Genomic DNA, 21,948 nt, shown 5'->3' with positions numbered 1-21,948 from the left:
GTTGCATATCTTATTCTATCTTAAAGATTAAAATGGCTGCACAAAAATTCATCAAAATCTGATAAGGTTTTTTTTTAATGCATGCTGAGATGACAGCTGTCACAAAACACTCTAACAAAATTGTTTCAAATGAAGTTAAAGACAACTAAGCATTACTAGAGCGATTGTACAGAAAAAAACATAACAGACTTGTTGGCCAACCCAATATGCACATTTGTAGAAGAGGGTCTCTGCTATTTTTTTAAAAAAGTTGTGTAGAGAAGAAAGAGAGAGTAGTGTGCTTTGCATAAAAAATAAACCACCAAATGGTGATATTTCAGAGATTGCAAATGACTCCAATGACAAGAGTTTCAGAGCTTCTTCATCTTCCACATGAGGTGGCCCTGTTCTCAGATTAACTCAGAACAAAGGGCTTCCATACTTGCCCACTACCCACCTCAGATGTCACCTCACTCCTTCCTCCTCCTACTTCCACCGTAGAAGGAACCCACTCCTGGAGCCTCTCTAGGATTGTTGTGGAACAATTCTTTTATTTTTAAGTACACAAAACTAACAGACTTCCAGGATACAGAAGGAACTGCTTAAGTTAGTCGTTCTCAAAGTGTGGTTTCAGACCGGTAGCTCAGTATAACTTGGAAACTTACTAGAAATGAAACTGCTGCTCCCTGCAGGCCCCCAAGGCCTAGTGAATTCTGACACTTGGGGGGAGGAAGAAAGGAAAGGGGAGGGAAAACAAAGTCTGAGAACTACATAAAGAAACTTGACTTCCAGGTGTGAGGTGCACCTGGCAGAGCTCTTCTGAAAAGTGATTCTGAATTAAAAATAAAATAAAATGAAAAGATTCCAGATAAAGGAAGCTACATTTCAAAACAGAAAAAGAGGAAAGAGAAGGAAAAAATCCTAGATATGCTGAATATTTTCTGGTAAAAGGGATTTAACTTGGTATTCAGCCTGCCATCACTGGGCAGATTTAGAACAGTCTGTGTCCTTGTCTCTGAGGCCAGTTCTTTCATTTTCTCACCTTTTAGACCTCTGCTTGGAGCATTTCTGTACATAAACACAGAGGAAGGGTGACAGATGTGTGTGGCTGAAGATTTATCACACTACAAGGACCCCACAAATAACCATGGGAGGGTTATAGAAATAGAAGGGAATAGAGGAGAGGAAGATGGAGGAAGGACAAGGAGAAAGGAAGAGCAGAATTTAAAAGAGGAAAAGAAAATTGGAAGCAGAACACTAAAGCACCATGAGTTATGACCAAATGGAACAGGGAGAGCTGGCCATGTGTGTTAAAACATGACTATGGATGGGTGTCCTGATAGTCTAACCAGATTGATGGAGCTTTTGTGCTAATATTGCCCATTGCTCTGAAGCATGCTGCTGTCTGGTGTTCTCATCCTGGGTTGCATAGACGGCTCCCCGGGACCTCGGTGGAGCAGGCTGGGGCAGTACTAGTGTCCAACTCAGACATGCTGAGGATCAAGGCACATACCTCACAGATCTTTTCCAAGGAGGGGACAAAGAAGTCATCACATACAATGGCCAGAGCGTAGAACATGTACATGGCCTGGAAGAGAAGAGAGGAGAAGTGATTAAATTCAGAGTCAGGGCAGAGCCACAGGCTGAGGGTCTGGCCACTCTCTGTTTCAATGAAATCCTCTGTCATCATGAATTCACATCTTAGGGTAAGAACAAAGTCTCTGCAATGCCTGAGAGGTCCTATGCGATCTCACCCCTCCTTTTTGACATTATTGCCTACCATTCTCCACCTTGTCCACCTCTTTGTTCCCCAAACATGCCATGGATGCCTGCTCCATAGCCTTTGCACTTTTTGTTCCTTCTACCAAGAACACATTCTCCCAAGATCATCTTGGCTGCCTCCATCATCCCCTTGAGGACCCTGAATCAATGTCAACCTATGTAAGGAACCTTGGACTCTTCTCCTTCCCATTTCTATCTATGCCCCCACCCTCCTTTGTTTTTCTTGTTATTACATGTGAAATTCATTTGTTTGCTGTCTGTCTTCCTCAATAGAAGTCTATGTGAATATGAATTATATCTACCTCATTTATACTCAGCACTCAGCACAGGGCCTGGCGCTTAGTCGATACTCAATAATATATGTGCCATAAAGAAAGAAATAAATGAATACTTCCAAATGACCTTGTTCACTCTCATCTTCCCTGCAGGATAGCCTCTGTAATCTTTCTTCCACATTTTTGGTCACCTATGACCAGGCCATAAATCACCTCTCCCCCTTATCCAACTCCATGTTTCCTTTCTAACTAATGAAATCTTATTTGGATTCCATTGTTGGTTGACCATCCAGCGTCCAACCTACAGGACTCCCAACGGGATCTCAGTTTCATTCAAATATCTACCATATCCCATGTAGAAGGCAACCTCGCCCTTTCCTCCCAGAGTAGATACAGATTGACCAACCAGTGTGTAGTAGTCCCCAGGGACCACTATTGGCTTGGGGTGGGCACATGACCCAGGCTGGCCCAATCAGATGGCAGATAAGGCTTTATAGTTCTTGACAGAGCGAGGTGTATCTCACCCTCAAGGGCTAGCTGTGGACAAAGAGGCTAGGAGCCCTGATTACCATTGGTAGCCATATTGGGGAAATATGATTTGAAATGAAGTCAACCCTCAGTCAACTTAACAACATCACTGATCATGTGGTGCTAGAACCCACCCTGCCTCCAGACTTCATAACATAACATATTGGCAAACAGGCTGCTAGTTTGATTTGGAATTTTCCTGTTACCTGCAACCCAAAACATCTAATGGATGTTGTTGCTCATCCTTTGAGTTCCAGCATCCTCTTATTTTTTTTACCATCCAGCATTTTTCCTTTTGAGTACTGTTCCATGGGAAGGGCCTTCAGTCACACATTGCCCACCTCCCTCACCACAGGGCAAAGGCACATGACCCAGACTAACCACCAGAATACCCATTTCCCTTCACACAGTGGTGGATAAGCAAAAGGTCTGCAAGGCATTAACAGAGAAGTTGGGAGAGAGGGGTTCTCTCCTTATGACATATAAATACCACCTGAGTCTGGAGCTGCTGGAGGCAGCTGCCATACAGAAAGAGCTTGCCTGAGAATATGGCTCACAAAGAGATGGCATTCACACATACAGGTGTCCAATGATATCTTGTGAATTCTGGACCCAGTTCAGTCTGAAACCAAAGTGGAGTTTCAATTTCATGAGCTGGTAATACACCTTTTATACTTAAGCTGATTTGAGTTAAACTTCTATCACTTACAACTCTCCTTCAGGAAACCTCACATAGCAACCCAAGCATGAAATTGCCTCCCTGGCCTTCGACTCTTGGTTTTCAAACTAATTTAGAAACCCTTCCTCTCTTCATGTGCTTGTTTTCCTTGTCACATATGTGTTTTGTCTTGTCAACCAAATTGTAAGATTCCTAAGTATATCTTAAGACCCCATTCTGTGGAAGTATCAGACAAGTACATAAAAACACATGCACCAGGGATATTCTTTTCAAAATTCCCACTATAATAAATTATCAAAACTTAACAAAACGTACCACAGGGGAAGGGTTATATAAACTATAATTCATCATTCAATGAAATACTGTTAAAAGAGATTATGTAAATCTGTATTTGGTGACAAGGAAAGGCATTTACACTACATTGTTAGATGAAAAATGTTATAAAATAGTGTGTACAATCTTTTTTGTTAAATTATATATAAGAATGCATATATATATGTGTGTATGTATACACACACACACACACATTCATACAAGTGTATTTACATATAAGGGTTTGCAAGGCCATAAATCAAAATAGTTTCTCCCTTGGTTGGTGTGACTTCACCTGTATTTTATCTGTATTTTCTCCTTTGTCTACCTTGAATTTGGATTTCTTGTGTGATTTTTGTAGGTGGTGGGAGATTGGAGAGTTAGCAACTCTGTCTTACACTTTACTACTCTTTGAGGAGCTTAGGAAGCTTAGCATGCAGAGAAGCCTTAAAAATAACTTTCTATTTATTGGTTTCTATACAAAATTACTTGCCTTTGGAGTATTTTTTGAAAACCTCAATTAAAAAATTAATGCTGTATTTTATAGCTTTGTAGATGAGTCAGAATACACATTCCTAAATTGCAATGAACTCAAACCCTCTTTTGCATAATGACTTGATCCAATGATAAGCAGACTTTATTATGATCTTTGAAAGGATAGCCAAATGCAGTAATTGGAATATAGAATTTCATACTTTTGGATTAACCAAGACTAAATAAGCTGCCCATAGCTGACCTACTCAACTCATTGAAACAGTCAATGCCACTTGGAAGTCCATAAACCATTTCTTCAAGACTCAATTCCAATATTACATAATCATCCAGTTTCAAGGCAAGAAGCTCCATCTAACACATTGCAATCTCAACACTTGGACTGGGCCGAGAAATGAACAGATTTGCCAGACTCTCTGTGCTGTCAAGGCTGTTGGCTATTGAAAGTCACATTATCCTGTCATGTATTGATGGGCACTTGGGTTGCTTCCACATTTTGGCTATTGTAAATAATGCTGCAGTGACCATAGGGGTGCATATATCTTTTCAAACTAGTGTTTTGAGTTTCTTTGAATATATACCCAGGCATGGAATTTCTGGGTCATAAGCCAGTTTTATTTTTAATTTTTTGAGGAAACTCCATATTGTTTTCATAGTGGGTGCACCAATTTGCAATGTCACCAGCAGTGCACAAAGGTTCCCCTCTTCTCCACATCCTCACCTGGTTGTGGAGATTTATTTATTGTTGATTTATTGATGATAGCCATTCTGACAAGTGTGAGGTGATATCTCATTGTGGTTTAAATGTGCACTTCTCTGATAATTAGTGATGGTGGGAATCTTTTCATATGTCTATTCGCCATCTGTATTTTGTCTTTGGAGAAGTGTCCAGTCAGGTTTTCTTCCCAATTTTAAATTGGCTTTCTGTTTTTTTGGTGTTCAGTTGCATGAGATGACTATATTCCCTGTGCTGTACTTTACATCCTTCTGACTATTTTGTAACTACCAATTGATACTTTTTAATCCTTTTGCCTTTTTCACTCAGCCCTCAACTCCCTTCCCTTCTGGCAACCATCATTTTGATCTCTGTTATCTATAAGTCTGTTTGTAACTTCTTTGTTCATTTATTTTGTTATTTAAATTCTGCATACAAGTGAAATCATATTTGTCTTTTTCTGCCTGACTTATTTCACATAGCATACTACCCTCTAGGTCCATCCATGGTGTTGCAAGTGTTCATTCTTGTTTATGGCTGAGTAATAGTTCATTGTGTATGTGTACCATCACATTTTATCCACTCATAGTAACTATGTATGGTGCCAGGTGGGTACTTGAAATACTAGGGAAATCACTTTGTAAAGAATATGGTTTTCTAACCACTCTGCTGTACACCTGAAAGTAATATAAAATAGTTTTGAATGTCAACTGTAATTTAAAAATAAAATTAAAAAAAGAAGAAAGCCACATCAGTTCTTGTGTACATGGCAGTATAAGGTGGGGACTCCCACTGTCAATCAAACACCTTGTGGCAACTACCTCTGGACACCTGGAGGTGTCCACAAGGTGATGGTGCTCCTTTCCACCTCTCATTATCTGAGGACAGGTCTGCCACTTTACTTATAAGACACTCAGCTTTAACTCTCTGCCATGTTAACCACAGGAAATCAGATTCCCACTGGAAAAACAAACAAAACTGAAGAAGACGTTGATCAGGGGTGAGGACTGTGCATGTGGAAGGAGGACAGAAGAAATAAGGTAACTGTATTTTTTGCTCAATTTTAGGCTGTGAGCCTAAAACTGCTCTAAAGTCTATTACTACCAATAAAACAAAAACAAAAAAACAAACAAAAAACAAATTACAAAGTCAAAATTTAAGATGCAGAGGTAAAGAAAAAAGATGCAGAGAACTTACTGGTATTTATGATACTGTAACTACAGTTGACCCAAATGTTTTAGAGAGTGAAGAATTTTTGTATTAATTTGACCATTCCTATATTTCCAAAAGATATGTTATCATTGATGTTGGTGATGATGATGACGATGATGATGATGATGATATGTGCCACTATTTGTTGGGCCAGGAATTCAGGCATACCTATAGAAACAATCTCATTTAATTCTTTCAATTTATTTTTTAAAATATATTTTATTGATTATGCTACTACAGTTGTCCCATTTCCCACCTTTGTTCCTCTCCATATCCCTCCCCCCGCTTAGTTCATATCCATGGGTCATACATATAAGTTCTTTGATTTCTACATTTCTTATACTATTCTTAACCTCCCTGTCTATTTTGTATCTATCATTTATGCCTCTTATCCCCGTACCTTTTCCCCCATTCCCTGTCCCCCACCCTGCTGATAACTCTCCATGTGATCTCCATTTCTGTGATCCTGTTCCTGTTCTAATTGTTTGCTTAGTTTGTTTTTGTTTTGGGGTTCAGTTGTTGATAGTTGTGAGTCTATTGTCATTTTACTGTTTATAGTTTTGCTTTTCCTTTTCTTAGATAAGTCCCTTTAACATTTCATGTAATAAGGGCTTGGTGATGATGAACTCCTTTAACTTGACCTTATTTGGGAAGCACTTTATCTGCCATTATATTCTAAATATTAGCTTTGACAGATGGAGTAATCTTGGATGTAGACCCTTGCCTTTCATGACTTTGAATACTTCTTTCCAGCCCTTTCTTGCCTGTAAGATTTCTTTTGAGAAATCAGCCAGCTGATGGTCTCATCTCATGGGCACTCCTTTGTAGGTAACTCTCTCCTTTCCTCTTTCTGCTTTTAAGATTCTCTCTTTATCTTTAATCTTGGATAATGGAATTATGATGTGCCTTTGTGTGTGCTTCTTCGGGTCCAACTTCTTTGGGACTCTGAGCTTCTTGCACTTCCCGGAAGTCTATTTCCTTCACTAGATGGGGAAGTTCTCCTTCATTATTTTTTCAAATAAGTTTTCAGTTTTTAGTTCTTCCTCTTCTCCTTCTGGCACCCCTATAATTTGGATGTTGGAATGTTTAGAGTTGCCCCAGACATTCCTAAGCCTCTCCTCATTTTTTCAATTCTGTTTCTTCATTCTGTTCTGGCTGGATGTTTATTTCTTCTTTCTGGTCCAAACTGTTGACTTGATTCCTCGGTTCCTTCCCTTCACTGTTGGTTCCCTGCACATTTTCCTTTATTTCACTTCCATAGCTATCACTTTTTCCTCTATTTTGTGACCATACTCAACCAGTTCATACTCAATCAGCATCCTGATTACCAGTGTTTTGAACTGTGCATCTGATAGGTTGGTTATCTCATCATTGCTTAGTTGTATTTTTTTTTTTTTTGAGCTTTGATCAGTTCCTTCACTTGGGCCACGTTTTTTTTGTCTCCGGGCACCTGTTATCCAGAAAGGTGTGGATCCTTAGGTATTTGCCAGGGTGGGACAATCTACAACACTGTGTTGTGGTGCTGTATGTGGGGGAGGGGTCTGAGAGGGAACAGCACTGCTTGCTGGGCTCTGGCCAGCTTTCAGTCATTTCCTCCATTATAAGCAAACTGGGCCCTTATGGTGCTGATTCCCACATTGGTGGTCTTATGCATGTTCTAGGACCCTGTGGGTCTCTCAGATGAACTTTCTTGTGAGTTTGGGAGTTTCTCATGCTACCTTAACTCCCACAGATGTTTTCAGTCAGAGGTTTTGAGGCTTTATTTCCCTGGGCTGGAACCCTGGGTTGCATGATCTGTTCGGATTCCCAGTTTTTCCTCCTGGTTTATCCACACGCAAATGTGGGACCACCCTGTCCGCCAGTTGCCACCTTGCCCACCCAGGTCCTCCAGCCACCTCCTTGCTCCATGTCCTCTCTGCCCCAGCTACTCATTACTGCCCCTCCTAATGGCTGGATGAATATTCTTTAACTCCTTGGTTGTCGGACTTCCATACAGTTCGATTTTCTGGCAGTTCTGGTTGTTTTTTTGTTTTTAAATTTGTTGTTGTCCTTCTTTTGTTTGTGCCAGGAGATACAGTGTATCTACCTACACATCCATCTTGGCCAGAAGTTAATTCTCTCAATTTCTTGGAATGCAGAGAGTTACTAGTTCCACTTTCCAGACAAGTCAGAGAGTGTAGTATATTGTCCAAGGACATGTGGCTATCCATGGGCAGGGCTTGGATTTCAACCCAGGATTTTCTCCTAGCCTTCCCAAGGAGTCTATCTGCTTCCCCATACAGAGGTCATTTCCCATTCACCATCCAATTGCCATTTCCTAGTCTCAGATTGCCTAGTTATAAGCTGTCTTTCTGAACCATACTGAGGGAGGGACAATTTCAGAATCCCAGCCATGCACTTTTAGTGGCTGCTGGGAAGAGTCATTGATGTTCTTTATTATTTTTTATTATTAAAAGCTTTATTTTGGTTGCACGCTCACATACAAACATGCCATCTACATAAACGTATGAATGTGCTCAGCTACCTCTTTATTTTTAGTGGCTCCCTATTTTCCTCTATAAATGAATAGATCATGAACATTGCTGCAATGAAAATCTTTAAACAATGGCGTATTTCACAGAAATAGAACAAACATTTCAGAAATTTATATGAAACCATAAACGACCCCGAATAGCTGCAGCAATTTTGAGAAAGAAGAACAAAGCAGGAGGGATCACAATACCTGATATCAAACTGTATTACAAGGCACTGTAATCAAAACATCCTGGTACTGGCATAAAAACAGGCACATAAACCAATGGAACAGAACAGAGAGCCCAGAAATAAACCCAAGTCTTTATGGTCAATTAATATTTGACAAAGGAGGCAGGAGCATAAAATGGAGCAAAAATAGCCTCTTCAACAGATGGTGTTGGGAGATCTGGACAGCTACGTACAAAAAAATGAAACTCGATCACCGACTTACACCATACACAAAAATTAATTCAAAGTGGGTAAAAGACTTAAATATAAGTTGTAACACCATAAAAGTCCTAGAGGAAAACATTGGCAGGAAAATCTCAGACATTCCACGCAGCAACATCCTCACAGATACGTTCCCTAAAGCAAGGGACATAAAGGAAAGAATAAACAAATGGGACCTCATCAAAATAAAAAGCTTCTGCAAGGCTAAAGAAAATAGCACCAAATTACAAAGAGAACCAACAGTATGGGAAAACGTATTTGCCAATGATACCTCAGACAAGGGCCTGATCTCCAAAATATATAAAGAACTCACAGGACTGCACTCCAGGAAGACAAACAACCCAATTAAAAAATGGGCAAAGGACTTGAAGAGACACTTCTTTAAGGGAGACATACAGAGGGTTCAGAGACATATGAAAAGATGCTCAGCATCACTAGCCATCAGAGAGATGCAAATTAAAACCACAATGAGGTACCATCTCACACCAGTCAGAGTGGCCAACATAAATAAATCAACAAACAAATGTTGGAGAGGATGCAGAGAAAAGGGAACCCTAGTACATTGTTGGTGGGAATGCAGACTGGTGGGGCCACTGTGGAAAACAGTATGGAATTTCCTCAGAAAACTAAAAATGGAACTGCCCTTCGACCCAGCAATTCTGCTGCTGGGATTATACCCTAAGAACCTTGAAACACTAATCCAAAACAACCTATGCATCCCAATGTTCATCGCAGCACAATTTACAATAGCCAAGTACTGGAAGGAACCTAAGTGCCCATCAGCAAATGAGTGGATCCAAAAACTATGGTACATTTACACAATGGAATTCTACACAGCAGAGAGAAAGAAGGAGCTTATACCCTTTGCAATGGCATGGATGGAACTGGAGAGCATTATGCTAAGTGAAATAAGCCAGGTGGTGAGGGACAAATACCATATGATCTCACCTTTAACTGGAACATAATCAACAAAAGAAAAAAGCGAAGAAAATATAACCAGAGACATTGAAGTTAAGAACAATCTAACAATATCAGAGGGGAATGGGGAGGGGATAGTGGGGAGAAGGCTTTACAGGAGCTACTATAAAGGACACATGGACAAAATCAAAAGGGAGGGTGGAAGTGGGGGTGGGAGGTGGGTTTGGCTGGGGTGGTGTTGAGGGATGGGGAGCAAATGCAGATAACTATAATTGAATAACAATAAAAATTTAAAAAAATACAAATAATAAAAAGAAAATCTTTAAATATATGTCCTTTTTCATTTCTAGAATACATTTCCAGGTGTGGAATTATTGAGTGATTTTCTTTAAATCTCATTATTTTTACAAGGTATGCTATAAAAATTCAAGATATGTATGAATCTCAAAAATGCTCAAGCTGGCCTAATACCCTGGGACAATCCATATTTGCTACAACACATCCTGGAATCTGAGCCAGTGGCTGAGCTATAGTGAATGGAAGAAGCAAATGTGGGACACATTATAGACATGATGAGTAAGGGGTGTTGAAGAAGAGAGTGGGGATCTATGTGAGCAACAACTCAAGCCTCATGACCACAGGGGCTCATTTTCCCTAGGGACTTATTTGAGCCCTCACTGTGGGAATCTATACTTTGGCATTGATCATGTGTTTCCTGGACCATGAGCCATATTTTATGTCCATGTACCTGGCATTCATTGTCCAGAAGGGCAGCAACTGGGTCCTTCATATATTCACACCCACACACCATCTCAGGGAAGGCTTGTATAGAAAAAGGGCCTCATTTATACAAGGTGAATGGATTCCAAAGAGAGTGCTGCTTACAGAGTAGCTGCTGTCACCTTTGGAAGCCATCAAGGAAATGCCTGAATAGTACTGGCTGGCACAGCAACTGCTGAAAGACAGGCAGCCTAGAGCCTTGGGGGATGCCCATGATGAGTAAAGGACATCATATCCAGTCCTGGACTTAATATTTCCAAGCTGCATGATCTTGAGCAACTCTCCTTACCTTGCAGAGCCTTTAACACAAGACCAATCACACCATGCTCTCTAAATAGTGTACAAGTTGTTGTGGGGAATATACAGAAATCAATGAACAAGGGCGTTTGACCACAGCAAAGCACCTCATGCAACAAGGATAATGCCATGACGATATTCTCTAGCTAGATTGCTGGAAACAATAGAGCAGAGAAAAGTCACCACTAGTGTTCTAACTGAGGCTGTCAGGAATTAGTTGTCAAGCAGCTAACCCTTAGACAGAGGCAAGCCCATCTAAGACTGGTTCAGTTAATTCCCAAAGACCTAGGAGCTAAATAAGTATTTATTGTTGTATGTCACTGGGGTTTTGAGGCTATTAGTTACACAGCATTAATTTGGCAATAGGTAACAGATATAGCCAAGGTGATAGAAAGAGCCACAGTGAAAACACAATAGTGAGAAGTAATTTCTAAGAAAACAGACTTTCTGGGGTTTTTTTGGGGGGGTCACAATATATTCAGTTTTTCTAATATCCCTGACACTAGCCACGGCCATATGACACAGTTTTGGCCAATGATAATAAGGGATAAATCCAACTAAAATCACCCTTCCTTTCTGCTTTGAACTTAGATGTAATGTGTGGAATGGCAGCATCCATTGTATGATCATGAGACAATCAGCATGACACACCAATATGCTAAGGGGGGAGCAGAGCCCTGAGGATAGCATTCAACAGCTGATCTAATGCCAGAAACCATTTCTCTCTCTGTACTTCTTACTATGTGAGGAAATGAACCCCCTCTTTGCCTCTGTTGCCATTAGTTGGGGTTTCTGCACTTGTAGCTATGTGCCTCCCTAACTAATACAGGACACAGAAGATTAATTCTAATAGGCAAAGGAAATGAAGGAGGTTAGAGAAGGCTTCACAGAGAAAGTGGCTATTAAGCTGGGATTCTGAAAGATAAATACTATCTCATCAGGCAATTTCAGAGGTTGATGAGGACTAATAAAACTAGAGAACTTTGGTGATAGTGGTTAAACTGAAAAATACCTAAGGTAACAGGAAATTATTGTGGCCTGTGGCTTAACGGAGGTGAATAGGCTCTAGCTGAAATGTTGATATACAGAAGGGCTTCTGAATTGTGACAACAAATGTACCTGAACAGCATGACATTAACCCTGTTACTTTATGTGGCATCTCCAGTCAATGGTTTTCACAATTTCCTTTTACTACATCATGTGCACTCATGTCAATCTGTCTTTTATTTCAATGAAGGTGGTCCTGGAGAGGCAACTCCTAGGGAAAATCCATAGAACTCTGGTCTTGGTGGAAATTCTTCTAAATCTCCGAGGGATTGTGGCTTGGATAATAACCAAAAAAAGATCCTCTTTTCCTTTCTCTTTCTTTTCATAGTTTCAAGTGGTCACATATAATTTAAAAAAATTTTATTGTTATTCAATTACAGTTGTCTGTATTTTCTCCCCATCCCTCCACCCCACCCCAGCGATCATATGTAATTTAAAAAAAAGATTATTTCTTTTAAATAATTTCCCTGTGTTATGGGCTCTGCATCTAATGGTTCCATGATGCCATGCTGAGACTGACTGATGCACCCACTCTCTGGTTCTGCTGCCATTTCAGACATCATTTGACTGTAAACACTCACCACATCTAGTGACTAAGGAGACAAACACTGAGCCTTGCAGCAAGACTAGGGTTCTGAACAAGAGGATCTGGTTGGAGGTAGTTGCACGGAAGAGGAATGTAGCAGGTGGATAGGGGTGCCCCATGTTCTATCGTATTCTTTAGGCCTTAATAATTTAGAGCATTCCACTGCCTTTCAAATGTCAGACTGCTTCATTTGTATGAAGACTTTTGATTTAACCTTTCACAAAGCAGTGAAGAAGTACAGGAACATTACTTTTCCTGCAATCCCTCAAACAATGGCTGATGAGAGTTGGTACATGAGTACCCAGCTTTCTTTCTACCTGGAGGGTTAACTCTACACTGTCTCCCTGTGTCCCCCACTGAATTAAGCTTCAGGTGTCCACAGTGTTAAAACCTTGAGCAAATACCTTTTATTTGCAATTTTCCTTCTCTGTCTCACTTCTTCCTCCCCTGCTGATGTTTCCCTCCACTCCCAAATGATCACTTACATGGCTTATCTCAGGGTCTCTTTTTTGGGGAAGTCCAGATTAAAACAAGAGGGAAGTCAGTTAAGGAAGACTGTTGAAGGAATGCAGTGCCCCCCCACATGGTCATGTTGTTAGTTGGCATTGTGCAGGTCTTTGAAAACCATTGCCAACTGAAAAGGTTTCTTTTGAAGGAACTCAAACACTAAAGGAAATGAGTACATGTTAATGTATCTGCTCCATTAGCATAAACCCTATAATTATGTCGCTTGAAAGGAGTCTTCATGATGCTCAAATGAAGCTCACATCTGATTATTGTTCCTGAATGTTACCATATTGGCTGGGCTCATTGTTTTGGAGCCTTGTGAATGAGAGATTTACCATCATTGGAGAAATGCTTCAGTGGGGAAAGAATGCTTTATTAGTTGTCTGTTTCCTCAAGAAAATGGGGTGATAACTGCCACTTACCCTTCAGTATCAACTAAAGGAGCGTTGGGGGACAGGTTTATATAGCTGGGATGATCCCAATGCAGACCACACTGGGTGCCAGATGTATGCATTCCCCATTGGCCCACTCAACAGCTGTGGGATGGGGCACTGGGCTGACTCCAGCCTTACAGGTGGGAACCAAATTCAGTAACCTGGTCAGGTCGCACAGCTAGTAAATAGAGTAGGCAGGATTTTAATCCAGGTGACCTGCCTGTCAAATCTGTGCTCCTAACCATCATACTACTCACCATCTCAGGAAGAGGACTGTCTGTGCTCTATTTGATGAGCATCTCCACTCCTCTAACCTCTTTCAGGATCCATGTCTGCCTCTTCAGAGACCTCCAGTGAGATGGGGGCTCTTGACATGAGGTCTCTGAATCCCCAAACCCATCAAAAAGTACTTAGAAAGACTTAAGAAGTTTGTTAATTTGTATGGGAACAATGCATATTTGTTTTCATTAAACACTAAGAATAATTCAGTATTTCATTTTACTATGAATAAACTACAAGAGGATTGGCAAGACCTGGGAATCTGTCCCCAATGGAAATCATAGACATTTTACCTAAGGTTACTGGTGTTGCAGAGACCTCAATAATGCTCATTCCTACTTCAAAAATAGTAATTATGAGACCTGGCACTAGATCTTGTATTTAATGTATTATGAACACAAATTCCCAGGCACCTTCCACACTCAGTGTATCCTGGTGAAGTGGCTCCAGCAGCCCAAGACAGTTCTTTGAAGGTCACAGGGGTGATCCATGAGAAGCAAAGCACACAAAACTGTAGAATAGTCACACAAAATAGTAAGAAGGATTCAGGTTGATCTGATGGAGCACTGACATGTCTGCTAAAGTATGTAAGCAGAGCCTTTGGTATTAAAGCTAAACATAGAACTATTCCCTGGATTCTATGTGAGCTTAGAGGAAGGATATCTAACCTAGGTTTTAGAGAATGAGGGGAGGGTATGTTCTGGAGGAGTTGATGCTTATACCATATCCAAAAAGATAAACAGGCATTAACAAAGCAAAAAAGTCAGGAAAGAATTGGCTAGACAAGGAAACAGCATTATTAAAAGCACGATGTCATAAATGAACATGGTTTGTGCAGAAGACTACAAATTATTCACTATTGCTTGACTGTAGACTGTCAGTGAGAAAGCAGAGACAGATGAGGCTGCAGCAATATGCAAAGATCAGTTTAGGGAATCTCTAATATTCCAGGCTGAGATATTTGGAGTCATAAATGCAAACTATCTGTCCTGAATAGAAATCACTGTTGATTCCACTAGATGAAACTTATAATGGTGATGATAAAAATGATTTTGATGATGGTGATGATAGTGTTTGTGATGTGATGATGGGAACAATGATGCTAATGATAGTGACGGTAGTGATGACAGTGACTGTGATGTGATGGATGCTTGAGACAGTGATGATGATGGTAATGATGAAGAGGATGATGATAATGATGATCGTGATGATGGTGAGGGTGATAGTCATGGGGATAATCATTTGATGATGTAATGATGATGATGATGGTGGTGGTGGTGATAGTGATTGTGATATGATGTTATAGAGACAATAATGATGATAATGGTGATGATTATGACCATTGACATTTATTGAATATGACCATGGGCCTAGAACTGCCTTAAAGCTTTTCTTTCAATTATACCCTGAGGTAAATACTATTGTTATCACCCCATTTCAGACAAAAAACTGAGGCAAAGAGAATATAAGTCCAAGGTCATGGAGTTAATACATGTCTGAAACTGGATTTCAACCTATTTGCATGTCTCCAATCCAAGCCAGAGCTCATGGCTTTCATCCATTAACTACTTCCAGCAGCAAGAGAGGAGCAGTGATCTGAAGGCTCAGAATGCCCACTGGCTTGATGATATACCATGACCTCTAGTTTTTAAGTTATTTCTTCCTTTTCTTCCTGTTCCACTTCTCAATGACAAACCACCCAACCCCCATTAAACCCTAATGGCATATTCTGTGGGGGTTCTCAAAATCTCATGTAAAGACTGACTGACAATAGGCTTGGTTGCCTACACTGCCCTTTCCTTTTCAGGATTGTTTGAGAAGATGAAGACAATGACTTCTACCCTAGGGATGTACTGTAAATATTACAGGATTTAACTTCTCTGGAGGACTTTGAAATTTTGAAATTTACTCAATTATCTGCAAGGTGGTGGAACTCTTCTTCAAGGTTGGTGAGAAAAACTGCTTCTTGTTTCAAAATTTTTATTGGTAACCCAAGCTGAGCCTTTCTGAGGAAAACCACAATTGGGTAGGAATTTTCATGCCAGACTTAGAGCTAAGCTATTGCATAATATTGCCTTTGAAAGACATCAGGCTAGTTATAGTTATCAAGATATTTGCTTCTTGTCTTTCTGTCATTTTATTGTTATTCTCTCTCCAAACACAGTCTTGGGAGCTGGTGGACACCACAGCTGCCAGATTAACATTGGACAGAACTGCAAGCCAATCATGAGTGAGCCACCAGGACTTTCAAAAACAGAATCCGTCTGACACACGGGCTCTCCAGGCAGGCTTGTAATCTGGCGCCTCTTCAAACCCATGTTCTTTAAATATTTATTCAATATTTATTTAGTGGAGGATGGGAGAGAAAACTAATCTTCTATTAATAAAAAATGTATGTAGAAATTAAACTTCTTACTAATTCATTTCCACTGGTACAATCATAGTCAATATTCTGCAACATCTTCCCCCATTTTTCTGTAATTGTTATTCTTTTTGAGTTTCTCTTATAAAAAAAAAACCCTACTCTAAAGTAGGCAACTTCTTGCTGGTGAGTTCAAAGTTTTACCACTTAATATTTAGAGAGTGAAACATTTTATCCAAAGTTGATAAACACTAAGCACTGTTCACTTTTAAAATCGCAGCTGGCGGGATGATGTGAGCACTCACAAAGTACATGTGTACAAACAGGTTGGCAGTAACAAAGAAGATCCTCTTTATTTCTACTTTAGGTGGCTATTTGTGTCAGGTGGAAGAGATCTATTTATGTGTCTTCAGTTGTGTTGTGTAGAAATCCAAGTTAAGTGACATCATCTTTCCCAATTATTATACTGATGTTTTTAGGGCTCCTGGTAGACAAGTCTGCTGAGAAGGTCAAATGGCAACCCCTTAATCTAACGTTAGGCACATGGTTGAAAGCCATGCAGCGTGCCCAGGTTGGGACCACTTCCTTAACTGTACGTAATTACTATGTCATATTACCAGATCTGACCCAATATCATAGGATGTGCTCTTAGAGTGGAAGGTGATTCCCATCAGTGATGAAGGGCTACACTGGGTCATCCTGGATTCTGCCCAGACCAGGATTCTGATTGTGACTGGTGTAAAGGGCTAAAGGCTGGATGGTTGTGGGTAGGAATCCAGTCTGGAGATATATGTATAAATGAACAAAGTCAACAGGCTTGTGTGGGCTTTAAGCTCTGATCTTCGTTTTATTGCTTCAGATCTAGTGCAGCTAACAAAGCCAGACCAAAGCTTCAAATTACAGTACTTCCAACTCCACATTTCAATGACAATCCATTTAAATAATTACCAGATGATTACTATGGACTTTTAAACTAGGAGGTTCTAAACCTCTCTTTTATTTATTATTTATTTATTTATTGTTGTTCAATTACGGTTGTCTGCATTTTTTTTCTTTTCTTTTTAATTTTTATTGTTATTCAATTACAATTGTATGCCTTTTCTCCCCATCCCTCCACCCCACCCCAGGTGAACCCACCTCCCTCCCCCACCTCCACCCTCCCCCTTGGTTTTGTCCATGTGTCCTTTATAGTAGTTCCTGTAATCACCTCTCCTCACTGTTCCCTCCCCACTCCCCCCTGACTATTGTTAGATTGTTCTTAACTTCAATGTCTCTGGTTATATTTTGTTTGCTTTTTTCTTCTATTGATTATGTTCCAGTTAAAGGTGAGATCATATGGTATTTGTCCCTCACCTCCTGACTTATTTCACTTAGCAAAACCTCTCTTTTCAAGACAATTAGCTTAGCTGGGCCCATGGGCTCCTTCTCCTCTGGCTGATGTAGACTGGCTTGATGTTTAGGGATTTCCCAAGGAATCCTTTGTATCTGGATAACAGTGCAAATGACTACTGGTCTTGGGATGTTCTTGAGTTCTGTTCACCTGGTGTGCTCTTAGAAGACAATCAGAGCTCAAGACAGCGATGCTCTCAGACCATCTACAAAAATCCTCTGTTTTTGGAGGAACAGTGTCACTGAAAATAAGGAGGCCCAATTTTTGCTGTGGTTTATAGATGCTGACATCAGTGTTAGGAACTGTGGCTCTAAGGCAGATAGCTAAAATTTAATCATGTTTTCACTTACCTCCCCCAAGGCTCAGAAAAAGTAGAAGCTAAGTTGCAAATAAGAACACGGGAGATGATCCAAAAGCATGGAGTAAAGCACACCGAAGCAAAAGGGAAATAAATTCCCTTAAGGTTATAAAGGGATCGGGAACAGTGATATCTTTGAGTTTCTCCAGTTCTCTTCTGCAACTTAAAAATGGGAGAAATTTGCCAGCTGAGCCCTGGTTGGATGGCTTAGTTGATTGGAGCATCATCTCATACACCAAAAGATAGAGGGTTTGGTTCCCAGTTGGGATGTGTGGGAGGCAACCAATCGGTGTTTCTCTCTCACACTGATGTTTCTCTCTCTCTCTCTCCCCCTCCTTCCTCTCCTCCCTCCATTTCTCTTTCTTTAAAATCAATGAAAACATATCCTTGGGTGAGGATTAAGAATACAAAGAAATTTGCCAACTGATTACTCCTGCTTTCCCCCAGTGTAAGTAAGTTAGTGAAAGCAGAGATGAACTGTGGTTACAAAGCAGGAATTGTATTGCCTGGGTCCTTATCTCAGCAGTGTGACCTGAGGCGAGTATTTAAGCTCATTAAACCTTCAGTTTCCCTTGTCTGTAAAATGGGAAAATAATAGTTCTTACCAGATGTGGTTGTTTCAAAACTAGATAATACATGCAAAATTCTTAGCATAATAGCTGGACTATTGCAAACATTCAATAAATGCTGAATAATATTGTTGCTAGGGTCAATTTTATTTTAATCAACTTGTTAGGAAGGTGGAACCAACTGAATTGAAATAGACTTAGAGAATCATTCATATTTTGTCTTTACAAAAACAGAAGAAAAGATTAACAGACTTATTCCTCTCTTTGACTGTATCTGTGGGGGCCACATGTATGGAAACAGTCACACAGTAATGGTTTGCTGATGAGCCTGGTTTCCTTTTCTTCCCTTGTCTCATTAAAGCTGTTGCCCATCCAAAGAAACCCAACCCAAGTTTCACATTCCATCAAACATACGAGATTTAGGATTCCCCAGAAGTCAACAGGGATGGCCAACGCAATGATAAAATTCAACCCACCCCTGGATCCAATGTTAATTACAACTGAAAAGCAGATGGTGTCTAAATGTAGGACCATCTGTTCCTTGTCTATGGGAAGGTTCCCCCGTGGAGAAGACAGAGCCATGACCAGTTTCTTTTTGCCCCAAGAAAGATTGGACTTTTGCATGTAAGGAAACATCCTATTATTTGTCATGATAAGATTTTCTTTGATCTACATAACCACAGAAACATTAGTCCAGAAATTCAACAAGGGAAGGTCAGTGGGCTGACCTCAGGAATGCAGATAGCTATTCAAGCTCAAAATGCTACCACAAGAGAGACAGTCTGAAGATAAAATATTTGAATACAACTTGTCTATTGATTTGTAAGACAACCCCTCCTTCCACTTATGTAACTCCAATTAAATGGTCTGATGAGGAAATATTTGATGGAATTCTACTATTGATACTTATATTACCTGTCTTTTTAAGAACTGACAAAGAAGTAACTTCCCTTTTCACTTTCTAAACAAAACATACTAATTAACAGAAGAATAAACGTTATGGCTCCTGTTGGAATGCTGATGTCACTGCATCTGGTATTGTAGGGACTTTAAATCCACTGATAAAAGCCAATAAAGAAAGAATTACCAAATAGACACTGAAGGTACTTCTTTTCAGTTACATTTTATCATCAAGTTTGCACCACACAAGGAATTGTGCCTTTGATTGTGGACCTAATGGGAAGTGTTGGTGACTACTGTGAAGCCAGTGTTTAGAAAAGTATGTGATATGTGGAGCACAAGCTGTGGATGCCCCTTGGCTCACTTCTAGCAATGGACAACTTAAGACAGACTGGTAGCTTCCTACTTAGGACAGTTTCCTGGCTCACCTGTGGCTCTGCCTTTCTGCCTGAGGAAGCCTTTAATGCTAGAGAACTTTCTTCAACCCATGTGCATAGCAGCCTGAAAGTGTCTAGGATTCAACAACCCAGAAACAATCAACGACTGAAGAGAGAGCAGGTGAACATTTTCCTTGTAAGCAGAGGGCCAGTTAACGTCTAAATATGCAATACCAGGTAAGGATGAGCACTAGCAAATCAGACGAGATACTAGCCTAATCAGAGTTCAAAAGGGCTGAAGGTCAGCCTGGCTTGGAAGCCAACACCTTTCATGCTAGGTCCACATTCTTTCATGTACTGGCCTTGAACTAATCTGCATGGTGACTGAGAAAACCACGTAAATTCAGGGGAGAAAAGAATGCAGTCAGAAGAAGAATTTTAATAAAACAAAAATTGGCTGGGCATTTTTGATGATCTTGGGGGGGATGAAAATAACTCTTGACTGTACCACAGTTCTTAATACCTGGTTATTTTGCTAAACTCTGCAGTGATAACTGCAAAAATGTCCTGATTTCAGGGCTGTGCCCAAAGGAGATTTGTCTAATTAGAAGACAAAGCTATACTAGGGCAGAGGGTTATTAGAAATCATGAATCTTCCTTTGCCCTGGCATTGGGACACCATCAAAGGAACTGCTGCTTCAGCAGCTGCATCTGAGCTCAGCTCAGGGCAAGGTGGGGAAGGGGGAGAGAGTTGTTTTTGGCTTGGTCATTCACCCAGCTGCTGCTGAGCAGGCACATCTCTTCCTTGGAAGAAGGAGAGAGGGGGAATATGACAGCAGTCCTGTCGTTGGAGTTACCTGGGAGATCCTGGTTCATTTCATTTCATCTCATTCATTTTTTAAAGTTTTATTAAGGTGTAATTTATATACCATAAAATTCACCCATAGTTACAACAGTTAGAGTACAGTTTGATGATTTTAGAAAATTTATACAATTGTGTAGCCACCATTACAGTCCAGTTTTAGAATACGTCCATTACGCCAGAAACCCATGTCTATTTGCAGCTAAGCCTTATTTCTTCTACCCCCATCTACAGACAACCAATGATCTGCTTTCTGTCTCTTTCATTTCCCTTTTCTATAAACTTCATTTAATTGGAATCATATAGCATCTAGTCCTTTGTCCCAGGCATCTCCCCCCCATTTATTTATTTAAATATTTTATTTTTATTTTTATTGTTGTTCAATTACAGTTGTCTGCATTTTCTCCCTATCCCTCCACCCCACCCCAGCCAAACCCACCTCCCACCCCCATCTCCATCCTCCCCCTTGAATCTGTCCATGTGTCCTTTATAGTAGTTCCTGAAAACCCCTCTTCCCACTATCCCCTCCCCACTCCCCTGTGGCTATTGTTAGATTGTTCTTAATTTCAATGTCTCTGGTTATATTTTGTTCGCTTTTTTCTTTTGTTGATTATGTTCCAATTAAAGGTGAGATCATATGGTATTTGTCCCTCACCGCCTGGCTTATTTCACTTAGCATAATGCTCTCCAGTTCCATCCATACTGTTGCAAAGGTTGTAAATTGTGCTGCTATGAACATTGGGGTGCACAGGTTCTTTTGGATTGGTGTTTCAGGGTTCTTAGGGTATAATCCCAGCAGTGGAATTGCTGGGTCAAAGGGCAGTTCCATTTTTAGTTTTCTGAGGAAATTCCATAGTGTTTTCCACAGTGGCCTCACCAGTCTGCATTCCCACCAACAATATACTAGGGTTCCCTTTTCTCCGCATCCTCTCCAACATTTGTTTGTTGATTTGTTTATGTTGGCAACTCTGACTGGTGTGAGATGGTACTTCATTGTGGTTTTAATTTGCATCTCTCTGATGGCTAGTGATGCTGAGCATCTTTTCATATGTCTCTGGGCCCTCTGTATGTCTTCCTTGGAGAAGTGTCTGTTCAAGTCCTTTGCCTATTTTTTAATTGGGTTGTTTGTCTTCCTGGAGTGGAGTCGTGTGAGTTCTTTATATATTTTGGAGATCAGGCCCTTGTCTGAAGTATCATTGGCAAATATGTTTTCCCATACTGTTGGTTCTCTTTGTAATTTGGTGCTGTTTTCTTTAGCCATGCAGAAGCTTTTTATTTTGATAAGGCTTCTTTCAATCAGCTTAACAACTGCTGTTTTCCCACCCTCTCCCATCCCCTGGTGTA

At 40.3% G+C, this 21,948-nt stretch overlaps 1 protein-coding gene across 2 annotated transcripts in view; it reads right to left on the bottom strand.

The window, feature by feature from the left end:
* SLC24A3 (solute carrier family 24 member 3) overlaps nt 1–21,948 on the bottom strand; it is a 543,873-nt gene that overhangs the window by 166,242 nt on the left and 355,683 nt on the right. For both annotated transcript variants that reach the window (XM_053926044.2, XM_024559437.4), the window contains exon 4: nt 1,493–1,567. In XM_053926044.2, coding sequence (XP_053782019.1) covers nt 1,493–1,567 — 75 coding nt within the window. The remainder of the gene's footprint in view (nt 1–1,492; nt 1,568–21,948) is intronic.

The sequence above is a fragment of the Desmodus rotundus genome, chromosome 6 (assembly GCF_022682495.2).
Source record: "Desmodus rotundus isolate HL8 chromosome 6, HLdesRot8A.1, whole genome shotgun sequence".
Taxonomy (NCBI): Eukaryota; Metazoa; Chordata; class Mammalia; order Chiroptera; family Phyllostomidae; genus Desmodus; species Desmodus rotundus.
The sequence above is the reverse complement of the archived record's forward strand: the minus strand, read 5'-3'. Positions and strand labels throughout refer to the sequence as shown.